This window comes from Ranitomeya variabilis, chromosome 6 (assembly GCF_051348905.1).
Source record: "Ranitomeya variabilis isolate aRanVar5 chromosome 6, aRanVar5.hap1, whole genome shotgun sequence".
Classification (NCBI taxonomy): domain Eukaryota; kingdom Metazoa; phylum Chordata; class Amphibia; order Anura; family Dendrobatidae; genus Ranitomeya; species Ranitomeya variabilis.
Genome location: NC_135237.1, coordinates 16,342,326 through 16,365,678, shown reverse-complemented (window position 1 = coordinate 16,365,678; position 23,353 = coordinate 16,342,326). Strand labels below are relative to the sequence as shown.

At 49.7% G+C, this 23,353-nt stretch overlaps 1 protein-coding gene across 1 annotated transcript; it reads left to right on the top strand.

Moving 5' to 3' along the window:
* Window positions 1-202: 202 nt before the first annotated feature.
* LOC143781363 (uncharacterized) lies at window positions 203-15,249 on the top strand. Its single transcript, XM_077267931.1, has 4 exons — window positions 203-404; window positions 8,459-9,232; window positions 9,742-9,810; window positions 12,846-15,249. Exons 2-4 carry the CDS (start codon window positions 8,494-8,496, stop codon window positions 13,994-13,996), a joined length of 1,959 nt encoding a protein of 652 aa, XP_077124046.1. The 5' UTR covers window positions 203-404; window positions 8,459-8,493; the 3' UTR covers window positions 13,997-15,249.
* Window positions 15,250-23,353: the final 8,104 nt, after the last annotated feature.

Genomic DNA, 23,353 nt, shown 5'->3' with positions numbered 1-23,353 from the left:
GATTCCATCATTTCTGCCAGGGGTCGTATATTCCCAGTAACAGCACGTGACCTCGCTCTGGCCAATAGAGATTACATAGTCCAGTGGTTTACCACTAGATGTCGCAGTGTTCCCACTAACGAAGCATTATCTCGGGTGGCCACTAGGTGTCGCCACCAGTAGTACCGCGATGCTCTGTCTGGAAGCTCCGGTAGGTGGCGCTGCCGTGTGGGAGGGGAGGAAATGATGCAGCCAGTTCCTCTGGGTCGGGAGCCATTATCCGCACGCTGCATGGACGGCCTGGAGCTCCGCGGGCCGCTGTGACCCGGACACCCGCTCAACCCCGCGCTTCTCCGCACACTCGGGCCCGAGAGCCGCTCACACTGCACGGGCGAAGCCGCCCGCGTCTCCTGGAGGACAGAGCGGTGAGTGAACAATAGAGCCCGGGCCATGAGCCGGACAGCAGGAGGCCGGTGCCCGGGAAAACCTGGAAGACACGCCGCCTGGGGGAGGGGCGCGCCCGTGTCCAGACCCCCGAACTGTGCGCTCCTGTGTACGGGGGGAGTATGGGGGGATAATAGGAGGAGATACTGGGGTGTGGGCTCTGTATATGGGGGGTAACATGGGGGACACTGGGGGTCTGTATATGGGGGATAATATGGGGGGACACTGGGGTCTGTATATGGGGGGACACTGGGGTCTGTATATGGGGGGACACTGGGGTCTGTATATGGGGGGACACTGGGGTCTGTATATGGGGGATAATATGGGGGACACTGGGGTCTGTATATGGGGGATAATATGGGGGACACTGGGGGTCTGTATATGGGGGATAATATGGGGGGACACTGGGGTCTGTATATGGGGGATAATATGGGGGGACACTGGGGTCTGTATATGGGGGATAATATGGGGGGACACTGGGGTCTGTATATGGGGGATAATATGGGGGACACTGGGGTCTGTATATGGGGGATAATATGGGGGACACTGGGGTCTGTATATGGGGGATAATATGGGGGGACCACTGGGGTCTGTATATGGGGGATAATATGGGGGACACTGGGGGTCTGTATATGGGGGATAATATGGGGGACACTGGGGGTCTGTATATGGGGGATAATATGGGGGACACTGGGGGTCTGTATATGGGGGATAATATGGGGGACACTGGGGGTCTGTATATGGGGGATAATATGGGGGACACTGGGGGTCTGTATATGGGGGATAATATGGGGGACACTGGGGGTCTGTATATGGTGGATAATATGGGGGGACCACTGGGGGTCTGTATATGGTGGATAATATGGGGGGACCACTGGGGGTCTGTATATGGGGGATAATATGGGGGACACTGGGGGTCTGTATATGGGGGATAATATGGGGGACACTGGGGGTCTGTATATGGTGGATAATATGGGGGACACTGGGGGTCTGTATATGGGGGATAATATGGGGGACACTGGGGGTCTGTATATGGGGGATAATATGGGGGACACGGGGGTCTGTATATGGGGGATAAAATGGGGGGACCACTGGGGGTCTGTATATGGGGGATAATATAGGGGGACACTGGGGTCTGTATATGGGGAACACTGGGGGTCTGTATATGGGGGACACGGCTCTGTCTATGAAGGATAATGTGGGGGGACCACTGGGGGTCTGTACACTGGGTGGGTCTGTATATGGGGGATAATATGGGGGACACTGGGGGTCTGTATATGGTGGATAATATGGGGGGACCACTGGGGGTCTGTATATGGGGGATAATATGGGGGGACCACTGGGGGTCTGTATATGGGGGATAATATGGGGGACACTGGGGTCTGTATATGGGGAACACTGGGGGTCTGTATATGGGGGACACGGGTCTGTCTATGAAGGATAATGTGGGGGGACCACTGGGGGTCTGTATATGGGGGATAACATGGGGGGACCACTGGGTGGGTCTGTATATGGGGGACACTGGGGGTCTGTATATGGTGGATAATATGGGGGGACCACTGGGGGTCTGTATATGGGGGATAATATGGGGGACACTGGGGTCTGTATATGGGGAACACTGGGGGTCTGTATATGGGGGACACGGGTCTGTCTATGAAGGATAATGTGGGGGGACCACTGGGGGTCTGTATATGGGGGATAACATGGGGGGACCACTGGGTGGGTCTGTATATGGGGGATAATATGGGGGACACTGGGGGTCTGTATATGGGGGATAATATGGGGGACACTGGGGGTCTGTATATGGTGGATAATATGGGGGACACTGGGGGTCTGTATATGGTGGATAATATGGGGGACACTGGGGGTCTGTATATGGGGGATAATATGGGGGGACCACTGGGGTCTGTATATGGGGGATAATATGGGGGACACGGGGGTCTGTATATGGGGGATAAAATGGGGGGACCACTGGGGGTCTGTATATGGGGGATAATATAGGGGGACACTGGGGTCTGTATATGGGGAACACTGGGGGTCTGTATATGGGGGACACGGCTCTGTCTATGAAGGATAATGTGGGGGGACCACTGGGGGTCTGTACACTGGGTGGGTCTGTATATGGGGGATAATATGGGGGACACTGGGGGTCTGTATATGGTGGATAATATGGGGGGACCACTGGGGGTCTGTATATGGGGGATAATATGGGGGGACCACTGGGGGTCTGTATATGGGGGATAATATGGGGGACACTGGGGTCTGTATATGGGGAACACTGGGGGTCTGTATATGGGGGACACGGGTCTGTCTATGAAGGATAATGTGGGGGGACCACTGGGGGTCTGTATATGGGGGATAACATGGGGGGACCACTGGGTGGGTCTGTATATGGGGGACACTGGGGGTCTGTATATGGTGGATAATATGGGGGGACCACTGGGGGTCTGTATATGGGGGATAATATGGGGGACACTGGGGTCTGTATATGGGGAACACTGGGGGTCTGTATATGGGGGACACGGGTCTGTCTATGAAGGATAATGTGGGGGGACCACTGGGGGTCTGTATATGGGGGATAACATGGGGGGACCACTGGGTGGGTCTGTATATGGGGGATAATATGGGGGACACTGGGGGTCTGTATATGGTGGATAATATGGGGGGACCACTGGGGGTCTGTATATGGGGGATAATATGGGGGACACTGGGGGTCTGTATATGGGGGATAATATGGGGGACACTGGGGGTCTGTATATGGGGGATAATATGGGGGACACTGGGGGTCTGTATATGGGGGATAATATGGGGGACACTGGGGGTCTGTATATGGGGGATAATATGGGGGACACTGGGGGTCTGTATATGGGGGATAATATGGGGGACACTGGGGGGTCTGTATATGGGGGATAATATGGGGGACACTGGGGGTCTGTATATGGGGGATAATATGGGGGACACTGGGGGTCTGTATATGGGGGATAATATGGGGGACACTGGGGGTCTGTATATGGGGGATAATATGGGGGACACTGGGGGTCTGTATATGGGGGATAATATGGGGGACACTGGGGGTCTGTATATGGGGGATAATATGGGGGACACTGGGGGTCTGTATATGGGGGATAATATGGGGGACACTGGGGGTCTGTATATGGGGGATAATATGGGGGACACTGGGGGTCTGTATATGGGGGATAATATGGGGGACACTGGGGGTCTGTATATGGGGGATAATATGGGGGACACTGGGGGTCTGTATATGGGGGATAATATGGGGGACACTGGGGGTCTGTATATGGGGGATAATATGGGGGACACTGGGGGTCTGTATATGGGGGATAATATGGGGGACACTGGGGGTCTGTATATGGGGGATAATATGGGGGACACTGGGGGTCTGTATATGGGGGATAATATGGTGGATAATATGGGGGTCTGTATATGGTGGATAATATGGGGGTCTGTATATGGTGGATAATATGGGGGTCTGTATATGGTGGATAATATGGGGGTCTGTATATGGTGGATAATATGGGGGTCTGTATATGGTGGATAATATGGGGGTCTGTATATGGTGGATAATATGGGGGACTGTATATGGTGGATAATATGGGGGACTGTATATGGTGGATAATATGGGGGACTGTATATGGTGGATAATATGGGGGACACTGGGGGTCTGTATATGGTGGATAATATGGGGGACACTGGGGGTCTGTATATGGTGGATAATATGGGGGACACTGGGGGTCTGTACATGGTGGATAATATGGGGGACACTGGGGGTCTGTACATGGTGGATAATATGGGGGACACTGGGGGTCTGTATATGGTGGATAATATGGGGGACACTGGGGGTCTGTATATGGTGGATAATATGGGGGACACTGGGGGTCTGTATATGGGGGATAATATGGGGGGATACTGGGGTCTGTATATGGGGGATACTGGGGTCTATATGCTGCATGATATGGGGGATACTGGGGTCTATACGGGGGATTCTGGCGTGTGGGCTCTGTATATGGGGGGTACTGGGGTGTGGGCTCTTTATATGGGGGGATACTGGGGTCTATATGGGGCATGATATGGGGGATACTGGGGTTTGCATATGGGGGATAATGGGGTGCGGGCTCTGTTTATGGGGGAACACTGGGGTCTGTATATGGGGGGATACTGGTATGCAGGCTCTATATTGGGGATACTGAGGTGCGGGCACTGTATATGGGGGGGTACAGGGGTGGGCGGTCTGTATATAAGGGGGGGTACAGGGGTGGGCGGTCTGTATATAAGGGGGGGTACAGGGGTGGGCGGTCTGTATATGAAGGGTACAGGGGTGGGCAGTCTATATAAGGGGGGTACAGAGGTGGGCGTCTGTATATGGAGGGGGGTACAGGGGTGGGCGGTCTGTATATGGAGGGGGGTACAGGGGTGGGCGGTCTGTATATGGAGGGGGTACAGGGGTGGGCGGTCTGTATATGGAGGGGGTACAGGGGTGGGCTGTCTGTATATGGAGGGGGTACAGGGGTGGGCGGTCTGTATATGGAGGGGGGTACAGGGGTGGGCGGTCTGTATATGGAGGGGAGTACAGGGGTGGGCTGTCTGTATATGGAGGGGGTACAGGGGTGGGCTGTCTGTATATGGAGGGGAGTACAGGGGTGGGCTGTCTGTATATGGAGGGGAGTACAGGGGTGGGCTGTCTGTATATGGAGGGGAGTACAGGGGTGGGCTGTCTGTATATGGAGGGGAGTACAGGGGTGGGCTGTCTGTATATGGAGGGGAGTACAGGGGTGGGCTGTCTGTATATGGAGGGGAGTACAGGGGTGGGCTGTCTGTATATGGAGGGGAGTACAGGGGTGGGCTGTCTGTATATGGAGGGGAGTACAGGGGTGGGCTGTCTGTATATGGAGGGGAGTACAGGGGTGGGCTGTCTGTATATGGAGGGGAGTACAGGGGTGGGCTGTCTGTATATGGAGGGGAGTACAGGGGTGGGCTGTCTGTATATGGAGGGGAGTACAGGGGTGGGCTGTCTGTATATGGAGGGGAGTACAGGGGTGGGCTGTCTGTATATGGAGGGGAGTACAGGGGTGGGCTGTCTGTATATGGAGGGGAGTACAGGGGTGGGCTGTCTGTATATGGAGGGGAGTACAGGGGTGGGCTGTCTTTTTATATAGGGGAGTACAGGGGTGGGGGCTCTGCGTATAGGGGTGGGGAATCTTGGTGAGGGTGATCTGTGTATAGGGGTAATTGTGGGTTGGGGTCTCTACTTGTTGAGGGGGCAGCTGTGTATGGTGGGGATCTTGGGATCAGGACTCTGCATATATGGGGGGATATTGGGTTGTGGGCTCTGTATATAGGGGTAACGTTCGGGAGACCTGCCCTGCTGAAGCTCCCTATAGGCTGTTATTACAATGTCGGGGTACGTGGCTGGGAGGGCCGCCGCCTTTCATTGCAGCCCTCCTTTACTTGCAGTCGGCCGCTGCCTGTTTTCGTGTCCCCATCAGACACGTGTGGCCCCGAGATTGGATACATTTGGCTCCTCGGTGTGCGGACATGACATTGTCAGGGGCCATAATAAGGGGTCGCCTTTTGATGACCCTGTGCCGTTGGTTGTGTTGCTCTGCTGCCTCTCCCGCTGTCTGACCCTGTCCGCTCCTTGTGGCACTCTGTGGTTACTGTGACCTGTGTTCCCCATTTTCCATGTGCCCCATAGGGTGACATTGAGGTCACGTTGCGGGTGTTTGCTGTGATTATGGCGTTATCCGGCCTTCTAAGAGGGACGCTCCTTTATCCGGCCTTCTTAGAGGGACGCTCCTTTATCCGGCCTTCTAAGAGGGACGCTCCTTTATCCGGCCTTCTTAGAGGGACGCTCCTTTATCCGGCCTTCTTAGAGGGACGCTCCTTTATCCGGCCTTCTTAGAGGGACGCTCCTTTATCCGGCCTTCTAAGAGGGACGCTCCTTTATCCGGCCTTCTAAGAGGGACGCTCCTTTATCCGGCCTTCTTAGAGGGACGCTCCTTTATCTGGCCTTCTTAGAGGGACGCTCCTTTATCTGGCCGCCTTAGAGGGACGCTCCTTTATCCGGCCGCCTTAGAGGGACGCTCCTTTATCCGGCCTTCTTAGAGGGACGCTCCTTTATCCGGCCTTCTTAGAGGGACGCTCCTTTATCCGGCCTTCTTAGAGGGACGCTCCTTTATCCGGCCTTCTTAGAGGGACGCTCCTTTATCCGGCCTTCTTAGAGGGACGCTCCTTTATCCGGCCTTCTTAGAGGGACGCCCCTTTATCCGGCCTTCTTAGAGGGACGCCCCTTTATCCGGCCTTCTTAGAGGGACTCTCCTTTATCCGGCCTTCTTAGAGGGACTCTCCTTTATCCGGCCTTCTTAGAGGGACGCTCCTTTATCCGGCCTTCTTAGAGGGACGCTCCTTTATCCGGCCTTCTTAGAGGGACGCTCCTTTATCCGGCCTTCTTAGAGGGACGCTCCTTTATCCGGCCTTCTTAGAGGGACGCTCCTTTATCCGGCCTTCTTAGAGGGACGCTCCTTTATCCGGCCTTCTTAGAGGGACGCTCCTTTATCCGGCCTTCTTAGAGGGACGCTCCTTTATCCGGCCTTCTTAGAGGGACGCTCCTTTGTGTCTGTTACTCCTAAGGGTACCGTCACACAGTGACATTTTCATCGCTACGACGGTACGATTCGTGACGTTCTAGCGATATCGTTACGATATCGCAGTGTCTGACACGCAGCAGCGATCAGGGATCCTGCTGAGAATCGTACGTCGTAGCAGATCGTTTGGAACTTTCTTTCGTCGCTGGATCTCCCGCTGTCATCGCTGGATCGTTGTGTGTGACACCGATCCAGCGATGCGTTCGCTTGTAACCAGGGTAAACATCGGGTTACTAAGAGCAGGGCCGCGCTTAGTAACCCGATGTTTACCTTGGTTACCAGCGTAAAAGTAAAAAAAAAAAAAAACAGTACATACTCACATTCCGGTGTCCGTCAGGTCCCTTGCCGTCCGCTTCCCGCTCTGACTGTCTGCCGGCCGGAAAGTGAGAGCAGATCACAGCGGTGACGTCACCGCTGCGCTCTGCTCTCACTGTACGGCCGGATCTCAGTCAGAGCAGGAAGCGGACGGCAAGGGACCTGACGGACATCAGATGGTGAGCATGTACGTTTTTTTTTTTTTACTTTTACGCTGGTAACTGGTAACCACGGTAAACATCGGGTTACTAAGTGCGGCCCTGCGCTTAGTAACCCGATGTTTACCCTGGTTACTCGGGGCCTTCGGCATCGTTGGTCGCTGGAGAGCGGTCTGTGTGACAGCTCCCCAGCGACCACACAACGACTTACCAACGATCATGGCCAGGTCGTATCGCAGGTCGTGATCGTTGGTAAATCGTATAGTGAGACGGTACCCTAAGGTGTAGATCAGTTATGGGGATTGCTCGTGGTCACATCAGGAGCTGCCGTACTCGGGATATTGTGGACAGCGCCCTCCAGTGGCCGCCTCTCCCCTTCCTCTCTATTAATGATTGGTGGGAAAGTTCTGCTGCTTTATCATCTACTTTGAGCTTCATGATTTTCATGATATCGCCGTTATCGTGCCGACATGGAGAATCTGAGCACCGGGTGACTTTTACTGCACAGTGAAGGCCATAAACTGTAACTCCTGTAACATTGGTGTAATTGCAGTGTTTGATCATTTCTCCTCATTTGGATTTTTTTTCCAGATATTGTTCTCATGTGATACATTGTAATGTTCTTCCTGGTGCACATGAAGAGGTTAATCAGCAGCTTGTGTTTCCATGTTCTGTGAAACAGTCCAGCCCACCCCCATTACACATGCGATGTGCCCCCCATATCTGTCGATATTCTCTCCTACATCACAGTTATCCTCCCCTTTTTCTGCTGTCAGAATGGTTGCTCCCTCTCGCAGCTCTTATGTCGCATTGGTTGGAGCAGTGCATTGTATATTGGGGGAGGGGGTATTTATTATGAGATGTTGAATTCTTATTTATCTCTGTTTTTTTCTGCTGCAGATTCAAATACTGAGAGTTTGACTCCAGCCGCCCTTATGTCTGGCGGAAGCCTTCCTGTTCGGAGAATCGGCACCAGAGCAGTCGTACGGCAAGAGGCCTCTATCATGGCGGAATCTGACGCGTCGTCTTCCTCGGACCCAGCTCCATCCGCTGCCCCGAGCACCGACACCTCAGAGAGTTCTACAAATATGGAACCTAAATTGGAACTAAAATTAGAACCAATGGACTTGTCGCCTCCAACACCTGCTGAGACCCCCGAGTTGCCACCACTGCCCATTGTAACCATACCAACCATGCCCATGAGCGCCGCCGCCGCCCTACAACTCAAGGAAAATCTCCTCCTGCAGCCCCTCGGGCCGATGGCCTTCGCTGGCAGGAAAAGAAAAGCCAACTTTTCCAATGAAGAGACGGAGACTTTAGTGCGAGACGTGGTGACACATTTCAGTGCTTTGTACGGCTCCGAGGCGCTGCGCACCGAGTCCACCCGACGGAACCAGCGACGGAGCCAACTGTGGACCCAGATACAGAAGAATGTTAATGAGCTGGGGTATACGCCCCGGAGCATCGACGACCTGAAACACAAGTGGCGAGACCTACGCCTAGAGGTCAAGAGGAAGATCACCCAACGGAAAACTGGCACCAAAGTGCCCCCTGTTCCCGGGGTAGCCCCACTAATTGACACTAAGCTCACCGCAATGGAGGACCTGGTGGCATCCACTATCGGCCACCACTGCACGCTGGACGGGGAGCAGGAGGGCATGTACATTGAGCCTGGTAAGTGGCCTTATACTGGGGCTGATCGGTGGACTGCAGCCCCCGGTTATAAGACTGCTGGGGTAGGACATGCCGTCCGTTGGGAGTAATAGACGGTGGGAGTCGTAATGTTAACATAGGGCTCCTTACATCTCCCACAATGCAAGTTATATCTGCAATGGAGCATTATAAGAGGGGCTGATGTCAGTCGGACTCATCCCATTAACCACCATTACAGTCAACCTCTTGGCACAGCTTGAAGTGACTGATAACAGGGAGCAAAGGATCGAGTTTACCTGTCCTGTAGTCAAATTCTTTCCAAGCTAAAATGGCTGATAACAGAGAGCAGTACACTGTTCATCTCTCTACAGGGGGACTCTCCCCAGCCTGAACTGATTGATATCATGGCGTCATAGACTTCACATAAGGCCTTAGAAGATGCGTGGACGGTTTATTGTCCCTTCTAAGACTTTCGGCTTTGTCACGTGTTCGCTCTCATTACTGATGATGTTCGTGTCCTTCCCTTCCAGGTGTTCCCCGACAATCCATATTCTTCACATGTAGAGGAGAAATGGGTGGTGACATGGTGGGCTCCACCGGTGAGTATCTGCACGCTTCATTCATTCTGCCTGGTCGCGGCTGACAGACCACTTTTCAGAGGTCGGTGATTTCTTCTGACCTTGGATTAGTGTTTACTACTCTCCAACCGCTGATGGGTTTCTTCTATTTTCTAAACTATTAGGAAAACATGAAAACTTTCCATTATATGCAGTTTTCGAGCTTTCACTACTTTCTAGTCTTCTGTTTGCTGCTATTTAATGAGAATATCCACATACTTGGATTTTTTTAAAAAATTTTTGAGGAGTCATGCTGTTAATAGATGATCTTATTTCTCTTCTCCATCCTCTATACAGTGCCTTGAAAAAGTATTCATACCCCGTGAGCTTTTCTGGCAAGCTTATCTGTATCTTATTTGGATTTTGTGATTCCAACATAAAGTAGCAAGTATTTGCGAAGTGTAGATCAAATTGTCATAGAGAAAAATTAAAATCCATAAGCGTTTTCGTGAAGGGAGAAGAGCTGACAATCCAATCTCCTTTGAAGTATTGAACATGTGTAACCAATTATAGCTAGGGAGAGAGAAACAAATTAAAATGGGGAGAGATGACACTTCAACCTCCTTTGAAGCAGAGGCCTCCTGCAGGGAAATGCTTTGAGAAAAACCGCAAGCTATGAGATTAGCTTACGCAGAGGAGAACTTCCTTCCCAGGCATAAGCTTCCTCTCATCAAAGCATCATTCGTAGACACTGTCTCCGGTCTCCAATAATGAATATTGGGATTTGCATCAATTCGGTATTTATGGAAGATATATTTTCGGCTGCGTTTCAAAGGGACAAACAGATCATTCACTCACATCACTGTTAGGCCATTCTAACCCCTCCAAATTAATAACGATCCAATAGATTCTACCATCCAGGCCATGTTTGATCTCTACGTAAAAGTAAAATTGCGATAAGAAATATGGTGTCAATATCTAACGCCTGGGACCTCCAGGGGCGATGATATCCTGTAAGTTGGGGATCTCATAGAATTCAAACAGGCCTAGCACATCCCACAATCCTTCAACACAAGAGGTCATCAAGGGGCGGTGTGAGCTAATAAAACGCAGAATTTGTGTTTAGGTCATTGTTCATTCTGGAAGTCCTAGTTCGCCGTGAGGATCGTCCATTTTCCCAATCTGAGTGATTCCCTCTGCTAGCTTTGAACAGTTTTTGTGACATCAGGTTTAGTTATTTATTTTCGTTATTACTTTTTATTTTATGTAATTGCATATGTCGTATTGTTTTGTTCCCATTTCACATCATTGTATATTTTTATAAACACTGCCTACCTTTCTGAATTAAATAAAATTTAATAGCTCTGTTCCTGTTGCTCTGTAAATCGCACCCCAGAAGCCATACGCCACCTGTATATAATAAAAATAAACACCAAAACTATACAAAAAAAAAAAGACACTAATGCAATAGTGAATCTGGCCTAATTCCCATTTCAGTCAGTCAGAAGAGAAGTTGAAAACTTTAGGATCAGAAATTAGTTTCTGTATGTTTTATGTGATGTATAAGGGTATGTTTCCACGGTCCGGGTTGGCAGCGCTTTGGATGCAGCTCTGTCCAAAGCGCACGGTGATTCCACATGTGTTCATTGAACCGTGCGGAATCACCGCATCCTATACATAGAACGGTGCTATTTATCTTGAGGAGACTGAGCATCTCCGCAAGATAGATAGACATGTTGCGGTCTAGAAAGACGCGCCGCATGTCCGGTTACGCAGGGATGCTGGAGGCGTCCCCTCATGCATAGTGGAGATGGGATTTCATAAAATAATATGGGCGCTGTGGGCTGGACGCAGCGTCCAATCTGCAGGGAATACTGACCGTGTAAACATACCCTAAGGGTTGTTAATTATACTTTGTCATATTTTACAACCCTTGACCCAATGTCCCAGCTTCTGTGCCCCTATTTCTATCCCAGCAGCTCCACTACTGGTTTTCAGCCCGTGACTTATGCTGACTACAATTTCTAGCCAGCCTCCTTCTAGATTATGACCAATGCATAGAACGAGAAGGGGCCTGGCCCGGCTGTGGTAATAAGAAGTCTGTAACCACGGTTTGCATATATTTTATTATATAACTTATCAAAGACAAGGAAACACATTTTGCTGGGCGACTACTTTAACCCCTTAATGACCGTGGGTACACCTTTTAACAGCGTCAGTTAATGGGCATTATTCCTCAGCACCACTTTTTAATGGCGCAGAGAAATAAGTGTATAGCGCCCCGCAGCATCGGAAAATCTGAGTTCTCAGCTACCAGGGGTAGCCGAGACCCCAGAGAACATGATGGTCGGCTTCTACGTCATGTGATCACCGTTATTCACCAAATAATGGCGATCACAAAAAGTCCTATTTTTCAATTCCTTTCTCTCTCCTTTGATATGATCTATTACAGAGGAGAGAGATATTGGGTCCCTCAAGCTCACCAGGTACCTGCTCCGTCCCCCAGCCCTCCACCTCATCTTTCTGGAAGAAAATGCAGGAGAAGTGCGCCTGCTGAGATCTGCCGGCCGATATCCGGCAACAATAGGAGGTTTTTCCTATTGGTTCATTTTGATCACTGTGATAGACCCCATTACAGTGATTAAAATAAAAAAAATGTAATAAACGCAAGTCATATCAAAGAAGTTTTACCACTAACATGAAGTACAATATGTCACGAAAAAAACTCAATCAGTGGGATCCATTGAAGTGTTCCAGACTTATAACCTCATAAAGTAACAGTGGTCAGAATTGTAAAAATTGGCCTGGTCACTAAGGGGTTGAAATGTGTTAAACTTACTGAAAGGGGGACTGTCAAAGTTTCCTGAATGCACCTGGCAAGGCTTGGTAAGAGGGTGTACTTCTTTTTGGGCAATATCTGAGGGGTCATGTAATCCATTATACTCGGCTAGGAACTGACCTCTGTTACGGCTTTTGTGGCAGGGGCATATATGGGGTCCGTGGTAGAATGATTGCATTAATCACAAGTTTTCCTTTTGATCTCTGTAGTTACATTCCTTTTCTTATTCTATTCACAGCAAGTCCAAGGCCTATCCCGGACGTTTCGGTCATGTCCCCTCTGGTCAGCACGTCTCCTGCTCAGCTCTCCTTCGTCCATGTACCGGATGACGCAGAGAATGGCGATCGCGATAAAAATGTTACCCAAAAAGCTAAAATCAAGCCATTTCCTGAGACCTGGCCGGGCTTAAATGAGGTGTGCACCCTGGTCACCACCCAGAACCTGATCCCAGCACCGCAGACAATCATCACAGCTGCACCTGAGATCCTTACTGTGAAACAGGAGGTTGTGACTACCCAGCTCGTCTCCGTTCCAGCACGTTGTGAGTCCCAGAACTCCATTGTTTCCTCCCCAGAGGAGGGGTCACTGGATAATCCAGGTGGGCAAACTGAGTGCAATGCTGCTGGAAGCAGTGGTGGCAACAACAGCAGCAGTAACAGCAGTAGCCCAGCGGCTCCAATTAGTGAAGATGGGGGAATTGTGCAGCTAAAGGTGGAGCACGAGGAAGAAGGCAGTGAGGATGCAGGGAAGGCTTCACCTGCACAAGAGGAAGACCGAGACAACTGGCAAGAGAATCCGGATGAGTGGGACAGACAATCCCAATCCCCGCCGCCCAGCGAGAATGTACAGGATGATTCCTTGCCCTCTTCATCCTCACAGGATGGGGATGGCGACCCCTCTTCTGGAGGAGAACTTCCCACAAATGGAGATTGCACCTTTGACCCCGATGATCGGAAAGCTCCTTGGAAATCTAAAATGAATCGACTGTTTGAGTTGGAGGAGCAGTGGGACCAGTTATACCATCGCGAGTTGGGGATGTGGGAGGAAGATCGGATTCAACAACAGCAGCAACGTAACCAAGACAGGGAGCTGCAGCAGCAACTTCTGGGTGTGCTCACAGACATTCGAGATGAACTGCGCGAACTTAGGCAGGAAAGAGCAGCAGCCCGGCAGAAGCAAGAGTCCTCCACTGCCAATGGGTCCCATGTAACCAATACCTCTCCTGTAGCCATAACCCCCAAGGCTGAAAGTCCTGTGGCAGTGAAGAAATTGGAAAAAAGTACTCCAGTAGTTGCTCCAAGGCGTAGAGGGCGGCCTCGTCTCATCAGGCCGGCCCCGGAGAGTGTCCGCCCCATCCGACCTGCACCAGAGCGCTCCACCAAAAGCTGAACCTTGTCCCATCCTTGACCACAGCAACTATGCTAGCTCAAACTACTTAATGCACTGGCTGCAAAGAGGTTATTTTCCTGAACACTTCCTGCAATGGTTGGAGTGGTAGTCCACACTGGACAGGCAAGGATTCATATTGGATACATAAATTTATTTTTATATTTTCTATTAGAAGAAAATCTTGTCCCGTTCTGTTAGGTTTCTAGTTTGACAGGATATTCCAAAAAGTTTCTGGACAAGAAGGGAGCAGACAGTCCATGTGCGGAGCTGTGCTTCAGGCTGCGGGGGTATTCTGTACAGATGGATTTATAAGTGGGGGGGTTGCAGCCAGCATATGTGTGTATATATTGGGGCTTTTTACATAACCCAGGCCTTAAAGGGAGATTGTCAGCATAAAATTACTGTTCAAACAGTGCACACTTGTCTTGGCCAAGTAGTCCAATGCTCCTCGCTGACTTCTGCTGTATCTATCGCTGCCTTTCTCTTCTGTGATTGAAAGCACTGGCCTTACAGAAACAGATAAGGGTGGAGACAGATGGAAAACCAGTAGGTGGTAGCTGCTCGGCCACCTCAGTCATGTACTGAACTCCTGTGCTTGGTTTGAACAGTCGTTTTGTGTTAGCAGACTCCCTTTAAAATAATTTTGTGCTGCTGCATTCCAAGACTTTCGTCATTAGACTTGTATCCTGCATCATTAACCAACTTCATTAGGCTGTTTACAAAAGATTTCACTTTATTTTATTTTGTTCATTATAAAGCAGGTTCTTGGATCAGAAGATGTAGAGGAAGGAAATGCGAAATGAGCATGAGTAGAAATCACTGTATTGTATAAAGGCATCATTCAGATTAGAGGAGGCTGTTTAGCTTGAGGTGGAGAATCTCAGAATTCTTTTTTTTTTTTTTTTTTTTTAATTTAAAGCTTTTATTTTTAAAAGGTAAAACAAACATTTCTAGTTTTCTACAATGAAACCCCCTTAGGTTAAGATTATTTTTTTTTTGTTTTGTAAACCAGAGGACGTCCCAATGGGACCCTGTTATGAATCCTGACATCCGGGGCTGTTCCTGGAAAAGTTCGGCATGAAGAATGAGAGAGGGATGGCTTTTAGCGATATGCTGAGATGATGAGCGGCGAGTGGATGAGAATGGATTGACCTTGAGGGTTTTATTCTCGCTGTGACCATCTTCTGCTCCCCTTTAGATGAATTGATATTTTAATCTTTTCATGCAATAAAGGATGCATTTTTAGTATCTTATTTCTTTTCAAGGTTTTTTTTTATTTATAAGAAAATGTTACACCGCTGAGTTAAATTTTCAGCAACTTCGGAACACTTAATAGTTTTTCTGATGCAAGCGCTGTGGTTCTGCGTTCCATAACATAAGGGGATATTTATATGGGGCAGATTAGTTGCAGGAATGGGGTTGTTTTTGCCATGCCATTCAGATCTGCTACCTGTTAATATTCCCTTGCCTCCAGAGCGTCATTCATAATTCTGCTGGCTTGAATCTGTCACTAGTTTTATGCACTCCCCTGACATCATAGCTGTGATTCCATAATGCGCTACACACTGGTTTTCTTCACTGTTTTGACTTTTAATGTTGGGGTGAATTAGGGTAACATGGATCCTGGGCTGTTTGGACCGCTCTCCCAGTCCACAATTGTACAATTCTGCAAAGCAGAATACATAAAGCTTCCTACATTGTATGAATGACTGGTGCATAGAGCAACCAAAGTGTAAGTACTCTGTTCCAAAAAAAAGGCCAGGAATACACTGAGCAGAGAGCGGCTGTCATACAGCTAGACAAATGGAAGGTTACATTTATAGGCTGCTGGCCCTGGAGAAGCCGGTTGTGATAAATATAAGGTCTAGGGTCTCACCAGAGAGAGGTCGCCTTGGCATGGCTGGTGGGACACAACTTAAAGGTACTTGATTCAGAAAATGGATAATTCATAAATATAGTTTATATAGCAAAATATTTAGAATTGAGAGTCCTCAGTGGTTGATACCTTTTAATGACGAACTGAAAAGATAACAAATTGCAGCTTTCGAGACTCCTCCGATCTCTTCATCAGGCAGAGACTAATACAAAATCGCAGCATCTGGTTTGAAGATGCAATCTAGATAGTCATTGACCAGATGTGTGGCGCAAAGAGCGATCAGACAAATTACCTCATCACAACATCGAAGCTCATTTTTAAGTACGACCACATTTATGTTTTGGTGATTTGCAGACACTGCAGTATAGGTTCCCATCTTTTCTCAAGGTTACGAGTGACCTTCTCTTTCTGTGCAGGAACACTAACCATTTGCCATTCCTGCGGGCTTGACCCTAAAGTGGATTGAGGGAACAGGCCCTTGGCACAGGCATGGTGCTGACTTGGAAGCATGCTTACTCTGGATATTTCGGGTGCCACAAGTCATCAGTGGGTGTAGTCTGGAAGGAAAGACAGACACTAAAGAGTTACTACATTGAGGGTAGTAGCGTGCTACTGGCTGCTGCTCGCCGCTGTCCTGCTCTCTTTAACGCTCACACTTGCATACTTTGCTCTGCTCTACTGCAGGCACATGCGCACTTATGTTTTAGGCCAGTGTTCCCCAACTCCGGTCCTCAAGAGCCACCAACAGGTCAAGTTTTCAGGATTTCCTTAGCATGGCACAGGTGATTGAATGCTTGCTTGTCCAGGTGATGCAATTATCACCTGTGCAATACTATGGAAATCCTGAAAACATGATCTGTTGGTGGCTCTTGAGTACCGGAGTTGGGGAACACTGTTTTAGGCTCTGCTTGCAGTAGGTCAGAGCAAAGTGCTCAGGTGTGAAATTTCACCAGGCTGTGTGTCAATCAGAGCAGGAACATGGCGATCAGAAGACAGGAGGAGGAGGAATAGACGCCTGTTGGACTAGACCGGACCGGCAGGATTTACATGGAGTTTGGGAAAATTTCAAAAGGTTTTTTGGGGGTGTAGAGGGGGAGCCAGGAAGTTATGTACCCCTTTATGGAATGCAGCACAGGCACCGATTAAGGCTCTAGTCTTGGTTCAGTCATTGAAAACTGGTGATTGGTTCCCTTTAACACTGGAAAAAAAAAATTTGCAAAGCTTTTAAAGAAAATCACTGATGGCAAAAACTCAAACTGATGAAAATTAGTAATAAAAAAGACATCTTAAGTGAAAAATTCTCTGTGCACAGACCTTGGGTCCAAGGGGTAAAGTGTTTCTTTGCAAAGAGTGACATGTCAAGGTGAGTAGACTTAAGTCTTGCAATACTTCCCCCAGGAAATATGCAAATTGTCTAGATTCTAGATGAATAGGGCTAGAATGCTAGGTCCACCTATTGGAAGTAGCCATCCTAAAAGTCAATATCGACCCTCTAACGAGCTGTCACATCACTGAGGATAAAAGCCAAAATCTCAATTTGCAGACACTGTTTTTCCAGTACTGCCCATTGTCAGTGCAACGTTTGAGATCCGGTTTAGCTGGGTAAGAAGTGTCTGCCGGTGACCAAAGGGGTAACTTTTCTCCTTAGGGAGGGTGACATGTCAAGCCTGCCATGCCAAGGGGAGGAGACTTTTAAGCTTTGCAATGCTCTGACAAGGGGCAGTACCCTGAAACAGTGTCTGCAAATTGAGGTTTTGGCTTTTATCCTAACACCTGTGACAAGACTCAGGGTCGATATTGACTTTTTGGATTGCTTCTTCTAAGGGTACTGTCACACAGTACCATTTTGATCGCTACGACGGTACGATTCGTGACGTTCTAGCGATATCGTTACGATATCGCAGTGTCTGACACGCAGCAGCGATCAGGGATCCTGCTGAGAATCGTACGTCGTAGCAGATCGTATGGAACTTTCTTTCGTCGCTTGATCACCCGCTGACATCGCTGGATCGTTGTGTGTGACAGCGATCCAGCGATGTGTTCGCTTGTAACCAGGGTAAACATCGGGTAACTAAGCGCAGGGCCGCGCTTAGTAACCCGATGTTTACCGTGGTTACCAGCGTAAACGTAAAAAAAACAAACAGTACATACTCACATTCCGGTGTCTGTCCTCCGGCGTCTCAGCTTCTCTGCAGTGTGAGCGCCGGCCAGCCAGAAAGCGAGCTCAGCGGTGACGCCTGCGTCACCGCTGTGCTTTCCGGCTATGGCGCTTACACAGTGGAGAGAAGCAGAACGCCGGGGACAGACACCGGAATGTAAGTATGTACTGTTTGTTTTTTTTACGTTTACGCTGGTAACCAGGGTAAACATCGGGTTACTAAGCGCGGCCCTGCGCTTAGTTACCCGATGTTTACCCTGGTTACCGGGGACTTAGGCATCGCTCCAGCGCCGTGATTGCAACGTGTGACCGCAGTCTACGACGCTGGAGCGATAATCATACGATCGCTGCGACGTCACGGATCGTGCCGTCGTAGCGATTAAAATGGTACTGTGTGACGGTACCCTAAGAGGTGGCACTATAGAGTTTGTCTTCTGAAGTGCAAATTTGCAGACACTGGGTGTGATGGGAGGAAAAAAGTCTATAAATGAACAAATTGGGGGCTTGCTCACACCCATTTTACAGTTAATTATCTAAGATCCCATTGTTTGTTCTTGCTTTGTATCTATAATATGGATTTAGGAAAGTCTTGAAGACTGTCACTTTTACCTGATGCATCATGTGCAACTTTTTAAAACCTGCACAAGTGATAATACATACAGGGCCTTGAAAAAGTGTTCATACCCTGTGAACTATTTCTTATTACAACCTTAAATGTATTTTATTGGGATTTTATGTGATACCAACACAATGTAGCAAATATTTGCGACGTGTAGAGGAAATGATCTATAAATATTGGGTGGTGCATTTGTATTTATCCCTCAGAGTTAGTACTTTGCAGGACCACCTTTTCTGCAATTATTCTGCAGTTTCGTGGGGTCTGTCTCCATCTAAAGGTGACATGTTGTCCCTTCTTTGCACACTCACTCTGAGATTGGATGGAGGCGTCTGTGATCAGTAATTTTCACGCCTTGTCACAGATTCTCTGGGATTTGGATCTGGACTGTGACTGCGTCGTTCACACAGGAATATGCTCTGATCTAAACCCTCCATTGTGGCTGTGGCAGGAGGTTTAGGGTCGGTGTCCTGCTGGAAGGTGAACCTACGTCTTAGTTACTTTTTTTTTTTTTCCCCTGAAATAATGATTATCTAGGCAGTATCCTTCATAAGCGAGTGCTAGATGTGAAACTGTATAATCGACATGACTAAGAGAAATCTGCTTCTGCCTCCACTTACCAGAGTGTTCTCGCTGTGTCTTCCGCTCAGTGAGGGATCAGATTATAGTTGCTGCCCATACAAGTATATGGAGAAGGCACAGCACAAGGAAGGCACAAGAGACAGGATTAGGCTCTATTTGTGGATCAAGCGTTGTGATATGCCCACATGTATGTCAATGCAGAGCGGCGATCAGGTGCTGAACAGATTCTCATCCACTTATAAAACGGGGAAAAAAGTTGCTAAACGCTACGTGACCACTGAAAGCAAATTGTATATGTGTGATCACGTGACGATGGCTCGACCTGAAGACAGCGCAGACTCCTGGGCTTCGTTACCAAAAAACCCTTACTCCTACGCCTCATTGGGGGACACAGGACCATGGGTGTTATGCTGCTGCCACTAGGAGGACACTAAGTAACACAAAGAATAGCTCCTCCCCTGCAGTATACACACTCCTGCTGGCTCTCAGCTCCTCCCTGCAGTATACACCCTCCTGCTGGCTCTCGGCTCCTCCCCTGCAGTATACACCCTCCTGCTGGCTCTCAGCTCCTCCCCTGCAGTATACACCCTCCTGCTGGCTCTCGGCTCCTCCCCTGCAGTATACACCCTCCTGCTGGCTCTCGGCTCCTCCCCTGCAGTATACACCCTCCTGCTGGCTCTCAGCTCCTCCCCTGCAGTATACACCCTCCTGCTGGCTCTCGGCTCCTCCCCTGCAGTATACACCCTCCTGCTGGCTCTCAGCTCCTCCCCTGCAGTATACACCCTCCTGCTGGCTCTCGGCTCCTCCCCTGCAGTATACACCCTCCTGCTGGCTCTCAGCTCCTCCCCTGCAGTATACACCCTCCTGCTGGCTCTCGGCTCCTCCCCTGCAGTATACACCCTCCTGCTGGCTCTCAGCTCCTCCCCTGCAGTATACACCCTCCTGCTGGCTCTAAGTGAACCAGTTCCTGCTTAGTGTCTTTAACAGGCACTTGGGTCTGCTTTCAGACCCCACCGTTTTTATTTAAATTTTTATTTTTTATTCCATTTTTTCCTTAACAGAGCGAATGGGGGCGACGGACCCTTTCTAGGTTCCGATCTCCCCCGAACCATCAACAGGCAAGTACGTGGAGCATTCCTCCCGTATCCTTTCCTGCAACGTTAGATTCCAGCCCTGAGCTCACCTTACGGGCGACGGTTCCTTCGCGTTCCGATCTCCCCCTCCATAGCAGGCGACCACATGGAGTAGCCCTCAATCTACCTCTCCTGCAGCATAGCTGGACATAAATGAGTATGGCGTCCGTGCAGCCCCCCTCTGCATCACCACTGATATAGCAGATGACGCATGGCGGCAGAAGCTCTCCACCCCCTCCCTGACTATGGCGACAGTGGATTGAGCACCGGCCCACCGCATCTACAGTGAGTACACTGCGGGGGCCGAGGCGCTGGGGGGTCCTGGTCCCCGGGGTATGGAAGGTCTGCTCTAATAGGGCTAAAGCCGGGTCCCTGGGTGGTCCGCAACGCACATTTTTTTATGAAGGAGCGAGAGGATGGCTCTAATACCGGTCGCGATGCCGCAGGCCGCAACTTCTAATTTAGTCCCCGGCTTTTCCCCTTCAGGCAGGCCGGAGTCCTTAGCAACGCCCACCGGCAATCACCGCCGCCCATCTTTTCCAGCGCTTCTTGTTCTATGAGAAGCGCTCTCACAGATCTCGGCGGTCATCTTGGTACACCCAGCGCTGATTCTGCAGCGCTGCGCCAGCCCTCCTAATCTCCAGATCCGGGGTCACAACTATACAGCCTTCAGGACCATATTACGGACCTCCCCTGGGGACTCAAGACGTAGGACCTGGGTAAGATGCAGATACATAGCTTAACCCTTCTCCTGCTAGTAAGCGCTCTCCTCAAGGCTACTATGTCTCAATCAAGGCCTCACAAAAAGTCTGGGAAAACCCACACTATTTTTTGCTGCATGTACCTCTGGTAAAGTCTCATTACCCAGGGGTCACAATACTGCATTGTGCACAGCTTGTGAACTGATGACTGTTCAGGAACCACCTGTTACTGATACTGAACCTAGTGAGCCTGGTCCCCCTGAGTGGGCTACCTCCCTTACCTATGGCATCCCTGGCAAAAGCGTTAGAATCGTTCCGAGACCCCCTCCTCTAACCAGGGCACTCTTATGGACGACGCTTCCGATGCTCAAAACCCCTTGCACTCTAGGGGTCGTACCTTGCTAAGGGGCTCTCGCCCTTCCAGAAAAAGAACTCATGCCACATCCCCGGACCATCACCGGCATTCGGGTTCTGAGAGCTCCATTTCTCGCTCCCCTTCCATTGGGGCTAGCAGAACACCTGTTTCAGAGGACTATTCTGACACGTCCCTAGATCAGGAATTTCATCACGATCAGGAGACTCTCGACTCAGTCAGTAAATAAGGCTTTGAATCTTGAGGAACCTTTATCTAAAACTGATCATGCCGTGTCCTTTAAGAGGACTAAGCGATCTCACAAGGTATTCGCTACTCATCCTGAATTTAAGGAAATTGTTGAATCTCACAGGATCCGTCCCGATAAACGATTCACAGGGCAGAAGCCCATGGAATCAAAATATCACTTTGCCCAGGATCTAAGAAAAGATTGGTCTCAATCTCCCCCAGTAGATCCTCCGGTATCACACCTGGCTACCAAATCTATTTTATCCTCTTCGGAGGGCGCCTCTATTAAAAATCCAACCGATCGTCAGATTGACAATATGGTGTGTTCAGCCTTTGAAGCCTCGGCAGCCGTGCTCTTCCCATCTTTTGCTGCCAAGTGGGTTGCTATGACCCACTGGGTTGAGGTCTTGTCCGCAGCGGTGCTGGATATCGATCTCCCCCCCCCCCCGAGATAGCAGACCTCGCTACTCAGATAGTCAGAGCGGGAGATTTTGTCATTACTGCGTCATTGGACGCTGCTAACTGTGCTTCTCAAGCAGCAAACGCCATCACCATCCGTAGGTCATTATGGCTCAGCAACTGGCGTCCGGATTCGACTTCCAAAAAGTCACTGACTTCTCTTCCATATCAGGGCGCCACTGGAGAGAAGAGTAAATTTCTTCCACAACAGAGACCCGTTTGGCCCTTTTGGAACCAGCAACAGGCCTGGTCCAGATTTTTTCGCTTCAACTCAAATTGGTCTTCTACTTCCACATCCTCCAGACCCAGCCGGGCACAACATAGGGATAGAGGTCCTCAAACCTCTTACAAACCTTCCTCCTCTTGGAGAGGCAGGCCTAGGCAGTCAGGGTCCAGACCGGGCAGGTCTCCCACACAATGACTCCCTGCGGTATCTGGAGGACACCCTCAAAGTAGGCAGCCGCCTGCTTTCCTTCACCGACGCATGGCTCTCGGTTGTTCACGACGAATGGGTCCGCAACCTAGTGTCCTCCGGATACAAGATAGAATTCTCTCTTCCACCAAATTGCTTTTTCCCGTCTTCTCCCAGGGCAAAGGCATCCGAGTTCTAGGCCATAAGCTCTCTAAAAGAAGTCGGGGTTATTATTCTGGTTCCTCAAAGCAAAAGGTTTCAAGGTTTTTATTCAAACCTGTTCATTGTTCCAAAGAAGGACGGTACAATACGGCCCATACTGGACCTAAAACTGCTGAACAAGTTTGTTAGGGTGCGACTGTTCTGGATGGAATCGCTTCGTTTTGTCATCGCCTCCATGGAAAAAGGCGAGTTCCTGGCGTCCATAGACATCCAGGACGCGTACCTCCACATTCCCATTTTACCTTCTCACCAAAGGTTTCTTCGCTTTGCAGTTCAGGAAGATCATTTTCAGTTTGCTGCTCTGCCCTTCGGCCTCGCCACCGCTCCCAGGGTATTTACCAAGGTCATGGTGGCTGCCGTAGCCATCCTCCATACCCGAGGTGTGGTGGTGCTACCGTATCTTGACGATATCCTCATCAAAAGTCCCTCTTTCCGCACCTGCAAGGAGGCCGTGGCCATCGCAATAGATACTCTCTCGCCTGGGTTGGAAGATAAACTTCAAAAAATCTTCCCCAGTACCGGCTCAGCGCATTTCCTTTCTAGGAATTATATTGGGCTCGCCCCAGGTGTTGGTACTTCTTCCCCCGGAAAAGATCT